At 38.6% G+C, this 13,394-nt stretch overlaps 1 protein-coding gene across 10 annotated transcripts in view; it reads right to left on the bottom strand.

The window, feature by feature from the left end:
- Positions 1-13,394, bottom strand: part of ATP13A4 (ATPase 13A4) — a 139,033-nt gene that overhangs the window by 24,356 nt on the left and 101,283 nt on the right. For all 10 annotated transcript variants that reach the window (XM_082393121.1, XM_082393125.1, XM_082393123.1 and 7 more), the window contains exons 18-20: positions 5,665-5,789; positions 986-1,149; positions 41-163 (exon numbers count right to left, since the gene is read on the bottom strand). In XM_082393121.1, the coding sequence (XP_082249247.1) occupies positions 41-163; positions 986-1,149; positions 5,665-5,789 (412 nt within the window). The remainder of the gene's footprint in view (positions 1-40; positions 164-985; positions 1,150-5,664; positions 5,790-13,394) is intronic.

The following is a 13,394-nucleotide window of genomic DNA, read 5'->3' as shown; positions in this document are numbered from 1 at the left end:
AGCATCTTTACCAGGAGACTGGTACCCTCTTAGAACTTACTTTTGGCAGTAGGCTACCGAAATGTTGACTTATAACCTGGAAGGATTTTCCACTTAGGGCAAAATGGTAACTTCCTTCTCTGCTGTTATCAGAAACTTCTTCCCTGATGTTAATGTAATTGTCCTGCAAAGCAAGACACAGTAATTTTAGACTTGATAGAGTGGTTAGGACCACAAACATATCTGAGCGAAGGCAACAATGACAGTCTGGGATCTCTCTTTAAAAGTCACACTCCAGCCCTGATTCCTCAGAGAAACACTTTCTCTTTGCTGGATCAATCTTTGCACATCAACAGCCTCTAGTGAACAGGGGGGTAGCACTTACTCACGTCCTGTTCTCATCCTGAGATTTGATCTCAGTGAGTCCCAGAGAAAAGCACTTTTCACACATTTCAAGTATAAAATACAAAAGCATTGCAGCTTAACAAATCTCTCCCTGAGGTGAGAACTTTCCTTTTTTTTTTTTTTTTACAGAATTAACATTGTTTCACAAGGACACAATAGAGATAGGATACTGACAAGATTGGAGATAAATGAATAAAACTTCTTCCCACCCTGAAGATATAGTCTGGTTTTCCAATGCACACAGCAGTGTCTCTCTTAGGGACTAAATCCCCTTTGAACCCAGTGGGATGGCTGGCAAGCAAGGGAAAAAATGGAAAATTAGACTTGCAGCCCCACTTACTATATTCTTTCTAAAGACTTTTTTTAAGTTTAAAAGAATGTATTATTTCCAGCACCCAGGAAAGCACCATACCTTAAAGCTCAGCAGGAATGGTATGGGAAAATGATATAACTGAGTTCTTTGAACTGTATACATGTTAGACATTTGGAGAAGTATGTTGACCCTAGGTCACCTCTACACCTCTGCCAGTCAAAGCTGCTCAGTAGCCAACACTGTGTGACGAGTTAGATAATATGGCAGAAGGTCTGCTTTTAGGTATACCTGATTCCTATATGCAATATGTTTCTTCTCTTCGACTAATTGCCAAGATATAGATGCTGATGAGGACTCAGTAGTTTCATTTGCTTCAATGAGAATGACTTTCTGGCTTTCAGAAACCATTCCAGACTTTCTGGCCACTGTTATTGCAGTCTGAAGATTGTCACCTAGAAGAAAGGAAAAGTATCCCAAGATGAGATCGAAGAGACAGAACCAATTCACGTAGAACCTAGAAAGCTAGGGTAAGGAGTTCAGACCTTATTTTTGGTGCAAGAAGAGATAGTCTCTAAGTTCTCTCTCAGCCCTGACCTTCCATGATTCTGTGATCCCTTTTCTTATTATTGCTGCTTTTCATCTGGTTACTTTATGACTTACTAGTATATTTTTGCCAGGGAGTGGGAAGTAAAATTAAAAAGGAAAAGTTCAAATATGTTTCTGTTATTTGGCAACAGCTTAGTAAATGTTTAGCAAAACTCTACTGGTTTAATATGACATCTGATGGTTCCACTTCCAGCTAATATGGAGTAAGTCCACTAGAATCTATTTCTCCCACTGATTACACTGGAAAACTCTGGAAAAAATATCATTTAAAAAACCTACCTGAGGACTTTGAAAAGTAAACACAAATGGCAGAATGCGAAAGGGAGTCAAATTTGGAGAAATAATCTACAAGGTGGAGAGATTCTCAGCTTTTTTTCTCTTTCCTCTCACATAATTTGACCTGAGTGTGAGCCCCAGTCCCAGAGCTGTGCAGATAGCTAAAACTCCAAGAAAAACCTACTTTTTCTGGCCAAAGGAACAAGGAAAGGGGCACTGGAGGGCTGAAGAGTTGTGAGGGAAATCCTAGAAAGAAGAGAGCTAGACAAGGAGACTAATTCAGTATATGAACTATGTAAGCCCCAAGCTCAACCCAGAGCTGTGCACGTGCAGAGCAAACCCGAAGAAGGATAGCAAAAGCTTCAAGAATTGAACTATGATATTAATCACCTCCCATATTCCAGAGTTTTACGTGCTAAAACAAAAACCTCAACATTCTCTAGAGGATTTTAACAGGATCCAAAGTATCCCAACATAATATTCAAAATGTTCAGGATTCTCAACATGTGAAAAACCTGGAAAATCTGGCCAATTCTCAAGAAAAAACAATTCAATAGTTGCCTGTCCCGAGATGACCCAGATGTTGGAATTATCAGGCAGTGCTTTTAAAGCAGCTATTGTAATCCTCCTCCATGTGGTGAAGGTTAATACTCTTGAAATAAATGACAAGATAGAAGTTCTCAACTGAAAAAGCAAAGAACAAAGATTGAAGAATATCAAAAGAACTCACATTCATGTCATTAGAGCCCAAGAAGGAGAGGAGAAAGATTGGAACAGGAAAAAAATTTTTTGAAGAAATAATAGCAGAAAACTTCCTAAATATGGTAAAAGATTTAAATTTACAGATTCAAGAAGCTCAGTGAATCCCAAACAAGATAAATTCAGTGAAAACCACACCTAGACACATAATCAAGCTGCTAAAAAACCGAAGATAAAGCAAATATCTTAGGAGCAGCTAGGGAAAACAATAAATTACATATAAGGAAACAATAATTCAAATTATCACAGATTTCTCATCAAAAACCATGAAGGCTAGATAACAGTGCAACATCTTTAAAGTGCTGAAAGAAAAAAATTGTCAACTCAGACTCCTATAGCTAATGAAAATATCCTCAGGAATGAAAGAGAAATAAAGATATTCTTAGATAAGGGAACCTAAGATAATTTGTGCCAGCAGATACACTCAAAAATAAATGCTTAAAGAAGTTCTTTAGGCTGAAAGGAAATGATACCAGAGGGAAACTTGCAACATAAGACATGAACATTTAGGAACAGAAATAATAAAGAGCTGGATAAATATAAAGTCAATTTTTCTTCACTTATGTTCTCCAACTCTTGACTGTTGAAATTAAAAACTCTAACATTGTCTGGTGGGGTTTCATTGTATGTCATACACATGTATATACAACAGTAACAGAGGAGAGAAAGTAGGGAATGTTTATGATGATAAGCCTTCTTGAAAGGGTAGGTACAGATATTGTGATTCGTAGAGCAACCACTTAAAATAAATAATGTAACAACTGGCTGGCTATCCCTAACATGGTTTCTCCCAGGTTTCTACCAAAATACTTTGAGAATCCTCAAAAGAGCTAACTGGGGGGAAGGAGATGCTCTAGCCTGAGATCAGAAGAGTACAGGGAGCCCTGAGAGTGAGAGGCTCTTCCACATGCCTCAGCAGGGCAACAACGGCCATCTGCTTTGCAACACAGACCTTTCTGCCATCTGTCACCTGCGAGAGGTCTGTTGTTTAGGACATGCAGCCCAGGCCTGATCCTCAACTATCTCACAAAAAAAGATAAAAACCTACTTAAGAAATTCCAGTAGCTAGATAAGGAAATATAATGCAGAACAACCAGAACATGACTGGTAAAGTAGGCTAGCTGCTGGAGACAGAAGAAAGCTTCATTAAAAATAATGAGAGCACTTAGGAAACTCAAATGGAGCACAGGGAAAATATGGTTTTCTAAAGTCACTCCTACCCCAAAACACAATTTAAGAACTTCACAGTTAAAAAGGTGATTTGAAGGAGATCATCCTCATTTTTGATACCGGAGTTTGCAGTTTGAAAAAATTCAGTGCAAAAAAAGAACTCTTAAAGCTCAGAGCAAAATTATAAAAATATGAGAATTACATAAGATAGACTAAAAAGATGTATGTACAACATGGGGAATATAGCCAATATTTTGTAGTAACTGTAAATGGAATATAGCCTTTAAAAATTATATGAAAAAATTTAAAATATGAGTTACAAGAAAAAAAGGTAAGAGACCAAGAGGATAGATCCAGGAAGCCTGTCATGTGAATAATGGAAATTCCAGAAGGGAAAAAGGAAAGAGAGAGAACAAAAGCCCTAATTAACAATAGAAGAAATTTTCCTGAGAAGAAGAAGACAGATTAAAAATGCTCACAATGTTCCAGACTAAATTAATGAAAAAAGACAAACATATAGGCACACCTTGGTAACATTTCTACACTCTAAAGTTAAAGAAAAAAGATTACATGTAAACGGAACAAGTTACCTACAGTGGACTCCACTGGCCCTGTGATATGCAATACCAAAAACCGGAAGACAAAAGAATAAAACCTACAGACCATTAATAAAAAAGGACTCTGTGTATAAAATAGATAACTAATAAGGACCTACTGTATAGCACAGGGAACTCTACTCTGGAATGTAGAGTCCTCTACATTAGTAGTGTAATATAGGTCTCTGTAATGACCTATATGGGAAAAGAACCTAAAGAAGAGTGGATACATTATATGTATTGACATATGTATAACTGATTCACTTTGCTGTACACCTGAAACTAACAAAACATTATAAATCAACTATACTCCAATAAAATTTTTTTTAAAAATGTACTCTAACCCAAACATCCTATACCCAGGCAAGACACCATTCATCTATCAGAGCAAAGAAAGATATTTCAGGGTATATAAAAGATCAGAGAGCATATCACCCTTCCAACCCATCCAAGGACAATTCTTCCGAAAAATTACAACCAAGCAAGGAAAGAAGCAGAACAGAAATTTCAATATGAAAGAAGAAGTGAAGAGGGAGTGTTGTGAGCGATGAGCTCTTACTTCTACATAAATCTAACTGGTAAAGGATAGATTCTGAGACTGTGTAAAATCAGTGCTAAATAAAAATTTTGAAACAGAAGGGTCATAATGTAAGGGGAATTCTAATAAGTAGTAAACTAACTCAGCAGCACCTAGAAGCTGGACTGAGGGGCTAAGAAGGGAGAGGGAAAAAGTGATCCAAAAGTCTCTTGGATTGGGGTGTGTGGTAGTGGAGGGGGATGGAGAAGCACCGAAGGGGAGGGGAATGTATTTTCGAATTTCCAGCATCAAATTGGGTTCAAGGACAGTGGGATAGGGAGAGAGTGTTTTGATGGGGCAAGACTGTTTCTTGATGCCAGAATTCATAGAGTTAAATGCATCTGACTTCAAGAGCAGAGAAAGGGAAGGCAATACACCCTCAAAAAACATGAATGCATTAGGAAATCATTGGCTCTCCACTCGGAAGCATTCATTAAGAAATTTCACACATTTCTCTTGCATGATCCTTTCTCACTGCTCCCTTGTTTGTGATTTGGACTTTGGGAGTGGGAGAAGGGACAGAATTTTTTAATCTCCAGAATTGTAGCTCTCATTGATGGGCCTTCAGTGTATTTTACAGACCACAATGACTAATCATTCTTCTTCTCCGAACATTTGATAATAAAAATCAACATCTTTGCATGGCTTATGTCTTCTTATTCAGGTGTTATTTCAAACGTTCCCTCTCAGAAAGGACACCTCATCTAAAGTAGCTGGTCAGACACACTTTACCACATCACCTGTTTTATGTACCTCATAACACTTATTGGTAGCTGTTTATTCAATTGAATGATTGATTTTCTATCTTAACCCACGTGAAAGGAAGCTCAGAGTAATAACTTTGCCTATTTTGTTGTCCATGTCCAGTGTCTAGAACAGTGTCTGGCCCATAGTAGCAAGTCAACAAGATTTGCTAAATGAGTGAATCTCTGTCTATTTCCACATCAAATTCTTCCTGTTTTCACACACACTTTGTTCTATACCTGTGATCATTACGGTCCTTATCCGGGCTGAGATGAGCTCTTCAAGGGCAGGTTTTGTCTCTTCCTTCAGTCGATTCTCCAAGATCAGCAATCCCAGAAATATCAGGTCTGATTCTACCTGGTCCCTGGAAGTATAGGGATGATTGAACAGAAATCACACATTATAGTCTTTCTTACAGGAAGCAAAACAAGAACAAAGTCAGGTATCTTCCTCTCAGAGTGGTCCCCACTCATTCACACACCATTCCTGGGGTACTGAATGTGTGCATGAACTATCCAGAAAGAAAACAGGAGGGGGCACAAGGATAGAGAGACTTTTGCTCTGACAGAACTGAAAGGAAGAGAGGATGCTTATTAAGAACGAGATTAACTTTAATCTTTGTAGAGAATGAATTAAATAACCACAAAGCTGCCTTCCATCTGCTGTGGTGATTTTCATCACCACACCTGTTAAAAACCACCAGGGAGTTCTAGCTCTGGTAGAAAACACCATTAAAAATAAGTGAGGCAGGGCACCTTCAAGATGGCAGAGGAGTAAGATGTGGAGAATACCTTCCTCCTCACAAATGAGAAATACATCTACATGTGGAACAACTACTGCAGAACACCTACTGAACACTGGCAGAAGACCTCAGACTTCCCAAAAGGCAAGAAACTTCCCATGTACATGGCCATGTGGCTGACAGGGTCTTGGTGCTCTGGCCGAGTATCAGGCCTGAGCCTCTGAGGTTGGAGAGCCGAGTTCAGGACATTGGTCCACCAGAGACCTCCTGGCCCCATGTAATATCAAATGGTGAAAGCTCTCCCAGAGATCTCCATCTCAAGGCAAAGACCCAGCTCCACTCAATGACCAGCAAGCTACAGTGCTGGACACCCTATGCCAAACAACTAGCAAGACAGGAACACAGTCTTACCCGTTACCACAGAGGCTGCCTAAAATCATAGTAAGTTCACATACACCCTGAAACACACTACCAGACATGGTCCTGCCCACCAGAATGACAAGATCCATCCTCATCCACCAGAACACAGACACTAGTCCCCTCCACCAGAAAGCCTACACAACCCACTGAGCCAACCTTAGCCACTGGGGGCAGACACCAAAAACAGTGGGAACTATGAACCTGCAGCCTGCAAAAAGGAGACCCCAAACACAGTAAGTTAAGCAAAATGAGAAGACAGAGAAACACACAGCAGATGAAGGAGCAAGGTAAAAACTCACCAGACAAAACAAATGAAGAGGAAATAGGCGGTCTTCCTGAAAAATAATTCAGAGTAATGATAGTAAAGTTGACCCCAAATCGTAGAAATAGAATGGAGAAACTACAAGAAACTTTTAACAAGGACTTAGAAGAACTAAAGAGCAAAAAAACAATGATGAACAACACAATAAATGAAATTAAAAATTCTCTAGAAGGAATGAATAGCAGAATAACTGAGGCAGAAGAACGGATAAGTGACCTGGAAGATAAAATAGTGGAAATAACTACCACAGAGCAGAATAAAGAAAAAAGAATGAAAAGAATTGAGGACAATCTCAGAGACCTCTTGGACAACATTAAACACACCAACATTCGAATTATAGGGGTCCCAGAAGAAGAAGAGAAAAAGAAAGCGACTGAGAAAATATTTGAAGAGATTATAGTTGAAAACATCCCAAATACGGGTAAGGAAATAGTCAATCAAGTCCAGGAAGGGCAGAGAGTCCCATACAGGATAAATCCAAGGAGAAACACGCCATGACACATATTAATCAAACTATCAAAAATTAAATACAAAGAAAAAATATTAAAAGAAGCACGAGAAAAGGAAAAATTAACATACAAGAAAATCCCCATAAAGTTAACAGCTGATCTTTTAGCAGAAGCTCTGCAAGCCAGAAGGGAGTGGCAGGACATATTTAAAGTGATGAAAGGGAAAAACCTACAACCAAGATTACTCTACACAGCAATGATATCATTCAGATTTGATGGAGAAATTAAAACCTTTACAGATAATCAAAAGCTAAGAGAATTCGGCAACACCAAACCAGGTCTACAACAAATGCTAAAGGAACTTCTCTAGGCAGAAACACAAGAGAAGGAAAAGACTTAAAATAACAAACCCAATATAATTAAGAAAGTGGTAATAGGAAAATACATATCGATAACTACCTTAAATGTAAATGGATTAAATGCTCCAACCAAAAGACAGACTGGCTGAATGGATACAAAAACAAGACCCGTATATATGCTGTCTACAAGAGACCCACTTCAGACCTAGGGACACATATAGACTGAAAGTGAGGGGATGGAAAAAGATATTCCATGCAAATGGAAATCAAAAGAAAGCTGGAGTAGCAGTTCTCATATCAGACAAAATAGACTTTAAAATAAAGACTATTACAAGAGACAAAGAAGGACACTACATAATGATCAAGGGAGCAATCCAAGAAGAAGATATAACAATTGTAAATATTTATGCACCCAACATAGGAGCACCTCAATACATAAGGCAAATGCTAACAGCCATAAAAGGGGAAATTGACAGTAACACAATAATAGTAGGTGACCTAAACACCCCACGTTCACCAATGGACAGATCATCCAAAATGAAAATAAATAAGGAAACACAAGCTTTAAATGACACATTAGACAAGATAGACTTAATTGATATTTATAGGACATTCCATCCAAAAACAACAGAATACACTTTCTTCTCAAGTGCTCATGGAACATTCTCAAGGATAGATCCTATCTTGGGTCACAAATCAAGCCTTGGAAAATTTAAGGAAATTGAAATCATATCAAGTATCTTTTCTGACCACAATGCTATGAGACTAGATATCAATTACAGGAAAAAATCTGTAAAAAATACAAACACATGGAGGCTAAACAATACACTACTTAATAACCAAGAGATCACTGAAGAAATCATAGAGGAAATCAAAAAATACCTAGAAACAAATGACAATGAAAACACAATGACCCCAAACCTATGGGATGCAGCAAAAGCAATTCTGAGAGGGAAGTTTATAGCAATACAATCCGACCTAAAGAAACAAGAAACATCTCAACTAAACAACCTAACCTTACACCTAAAGCAATTAGAGAAAGAAGAACAGAAAAACCCCAAGGTTAGCGGAAGGAAAGAAATCATAAAGATCAGATCAGCAATAAATGAAAAAGAAATGAAGGAAACAATAGCAAAGATCAATAAAACTAAATGCTGGTTCTTTGAGAAGATAAACAAAATTGATAAACCATTAGCCAGACTCATCAAGAAAAAAAGGGACAACACTCAAATCAACAGAATTAGAAATTAAAAAGGGGAAGTAACAACTGACATGCAGCAATACAAAGGCTCATGAGAGATTACTACAAGCAACTATATGCCAATAAAATGCACAACTTGGAAGAAGTGTACAAATTCTTAGAAAAGCACAACCTTCCGAAACTGAACCAGGAAGAAATAGAAAATATAAACAGACCAATCACAAGCACTGAAATTGACACTGTGATTAAAAATCTTCCAACAAACAAAAGCCCAGGACCAGATGGCATCACAGGCGAATTCTATGAAACATTTAGAGAAGAGCTAACACCTATCCTTCTCAAACTCTTCCAAAATATAGCAGAAGGAGGAACACTCCCAAACTCATTCTACGAGGCCACCATCACCCAGATACCAAAACCAAAGATGCCACAAAAAAAGAAAATTACAGGCTAATATCACTGATGAACATAGATGCAAGAATCCTCAACAAAATACTAGCAAACACAATCCAACAGCACATTAAAAGGATCATACACCATGATCAAGTGGGGTTTATCCCAGGAATGCAAGGATTCTTCAAAATACGCAAATCAATCAATGTGATATACCATATTAACAAACTGAAGGAGAAAAACCTTATGATCATCTCAATAGATACAGAAAAACTTTTGACAAAATTCAACACCCATTTATGATAAAACCCCTCCATAAAGGAGGCACAGAGGGAACTTACCTCAAAATAATAAAGGTCGTATATGACAAACCCACAGCCAACATTGTTCTCAATGGTGAAAAACTGAAACCATTTCCACTAAGATCAGGAACAGGACAAGGTTGCCCACTCTCACCACTATTATTCAACATAGTTTTGGAAGTTTTAGGCACAGCAATCAGAGAAGAAAAAGAAATAAAAGAAATCCAAATCAGAAAAGAAGTAAAACCTTCATTGTTTGCAGATGACATGATACTATACATAGAGAATCCTAAAGATGCTACCAGAAAACTACTAGAGCTAATCAATGAATTTGGTAGAGTAGCAGGATACAAAATTAATGCACAGAAATCTCTTGCATTCCTATGCACTAATGATGAAAAATCAGAAAGAGAAATTAAGGAAACACTCCCATTTACCATTGCAACAGAAAGAATAAAATACCTAGGAATAAACCTACCTAAGGAGACAAAAGACCTGTATGCAGAAAACTATAAGACACTGATGAAAGAAATTAAAGACTATAAAAACAGATGGAGAGATATACCATGTTCTTGGATTGGAAGAATCAACATTGTAAAATGACTCTACTACCCAAAGCAATCTACAGATTCAATGCAATCCCTATCAAACTACCAATGGCATTTTTCACAGAACTAGCGCAAAAATTTTCACAATTTGTATGGAATCACAACAGACCCCGAATAGCCAAAGCAATCTTGAGAAAGAAAAAAGGAGCTGGAGGAATCAGGCTCCCTGATTTCACACTGTACTACAAAGCTACAATAATCAAGACAGTATGGTACTGGCACAAACACAGATATATAGATCAATGGAACAGGATAGAAAGCCCAGAGATAAACCCATGCACATATGGTCACCTTATCTTTGATAAAGGAGGCAAGAATATACAATGGAGAAATGACAGCCTCTTCAATAAGTGGTGCTGGGAAAACTGGACAGCTACATGTGAAAGAATGAAATTAGAACACTTCCTAACACTATACACAAAAATAGACTGAAAATGGATTAAAGGCCTAAATGTAAGGCCAGACACTATAAAAGTCTTAGAGGAAAACACTCTAGAGGAAAACACTTGGAGGCAGAACACTCCATGACATAAATCACAGCAAGATTCTTTTTGACCCACCTCCTAGAGAAATGGAAATAAAAACAAAAATAAATAAAGGGACCTAATGAAACTTAAAAGCTTTTGCACAGCAAAGGAAACCATAAACAAGATGAAAAGACAACCATCAGAATGGGAGAAAATATTTGCAAATGATGCAACTGACAAAGGATTACTCTCCAAAATATACAAGCAGCTCATGCAGCTCAATATCAAAAAAAAAAAAAACCCAATCCAAAAATGGGCAGAAGACCTAAATAGACTTTTCTCCAAAGAAGATATAGAGATTGCCAAGAAACACACAAAAGGATGCTCAACATCATTAATCATTAGAGAAATGCAAATCAAAACTACAATGAGGTATCACCTCACACTGGTCAGAATGGCCATCATCAAAAAATCTACAAACAATAAATGCTGGAGAGGGTGTGGAGAAAAGGGAACCCTCTTGCACTGTTGGTGGGAATGTAAATTGATACAGCCACTATGGAGAACAGTATGGAGGTTCATCAAAAAACTCAAAATAGAACTACCATATGACCCAGTAATCCCATTACTGGGCATATACCCTGAGAAAACCATAATTCAAAAAGAGTCATGTACCAAAATGTTCATTGCGGCACTATTTACAATAGCCAGAACATGGAAGCAACCTAAGTGTCCATCGACAGATGAATGGATAAAGAAGATGTGGCACGTATATACAATGGAATATTACTCAGCCATAAAAAGAAATGAAATTGGGGGATTCCCTGGTGGCGCAGTGGTTAAGAATCTGCCTGCCAATGAAAGAGACACAGGTTCGTGCCTTGGTAAGGGAAGTTCCTACATGCCGCAGAGCAACTAAGCCTGTGCACCACAACTACTGAGCCTGAGATCTAGAGCCCGCAAGCCACAACTACTGAGCCCACATGCCACAGCTACTGAAGCCTGTGCGTCTAGAGCCTGCACTCCACAACAAGTGAAGCCACGAGAATGAGAAGCCTGTGCACCACAACGAAGAGTAGCCCCCACTCACTGCAACTAGAGAAAGCCCGCACACAGCAATGAAGACCCAACACAGCCAAAAATAAATAAATAAATAAATTTATATTAAAAAAAAAAAAAAAGAAACGAAATTGAGTTATTTGCAGTGAAGTGGACGGACCTAGAGTCTGTCATACAGAGTGAAGTACGTCAGAAAGAGAAAAACAAATACCATATGTTACGCATATATATGGAATCTAAAAAAAAACAGAAAAACAAAATGGTTCTGAAGAGCTTAGGGGCAGGACAGGAATAAAGATGCAGAAGTAGAGAATGGACTTGAGGACATGTGGAGGGGGAAGGGTAAGCTGGGACGAAGTGAGAGAGTGGTATGGGCATATATACACTACCAAATGTAAAATAGCTAGTGGGAAGCAGCCGCATAGCACAGGGAGATCAGCTTGGTGCTTTGTGACCGCTTAGAGGGGTGGGATAGGGAGGGTGGGAGGGAGACACAAGAGGGAGGAGATATGGGGATATATGCATACGTATAGCTGATTCACTTTGTTATACAGCAGAAACTAACACACCATTGTAAAGCAATTATACTCCAATAAAGATGTTTTAAAAAAAAATAAGTGAGGCACAAGGTAAATAAAACAAAAAACCAGTTTCTCTAGAAATCAAAGCTAGAGAAATCTATGGTATTTTAGTCCCAAGAGGCATGAGGCCATAATCTCAAAAAAGGAGCCCTTCTTTTGAAGCCAATCTCTCTCCCTCCCTGTCTCTCTCTGCCTCTCAGCAGGTAGCATTGCTTCTCTACATAAAGTGTGAATGTTTCTGCAAACAAATAAATTCTCCGAGGCTCCTGACCATCACAAGAACATTTCCAAAACCTTCCACAGGACCAAGTGCAGGGGAGCATATTTGGGATTGTGGTTTCAAAGATTCTTCCATGATTCATTTATCTGAGACCCAGATACCTCTAGCAGACACAAGAGCAAGGCACCAGTACCGCCCAATTCTGGTCGAAATACAGATGAAAGCAAAAAAACCAACCTGCCTTGCTTGTCTCAGTGCTGGGCCTCACTTCAATCAGGGGCCCGAACTAGAATTAGGGGTACTCTCCAGGACACCGCTAACACCTCCACTGGAGTGACAGAAAGTGGACACAGCTGAACTACTCACCTCAGAGCTGGCTCAGAAGGATAGCACTTCCTATTCTTCTGAACCTGGCATTTAAGTCTCTCCATAATCTGATTCCAAATGATCTTTCCAGCTTCATCTATCACTTAATTCTTTATCCATCCCGACCTCCAGCCAAGTTGGACCACTTACCATGGGTGTACTCCGTACACAACGATCTCCGAACATTTGCTCTAGGCGCCGTAAGACATTTCCTCTTATTTCATGGAGAAGGTTATAAGTTCCCTTTATCTGCCATTGAAACCCTTCCTATATTTTGAACCTGAGCTCACATGCACCTCCCCATAGAGACTTCCCCAGAGAGAAACACTTGCTACCTCAACATATTACTTCTACCTCAGTTTAGCTTGTATTTTATTTGTCCGTATATTATCATTTGTTGCTATCTGATCTGTCTCTCTGTCTCAGCTCCTTAAGGGCAACCTTTCTCAGTTCAGTGACAAGTTCAACAATAGTCATTCG

Source organism: Balaenoptera borealis (genome assembly GCF_965194805.1).
Source record: "Balaenoptera borealis genome assembly, chromosome: 5".
Lineage (NCBI taxonomy): Eukaryota > Metazoa > Chordata > Mammalia > Artiodactyla > Balaenopteridae > Balaenoptera > Balaenoptera borealis.
The sequence above is the reverse complement of the archived record's forward strand: the minus strand, read 5'-3'. Positions and strand labels throughout refer to the sequence as shown.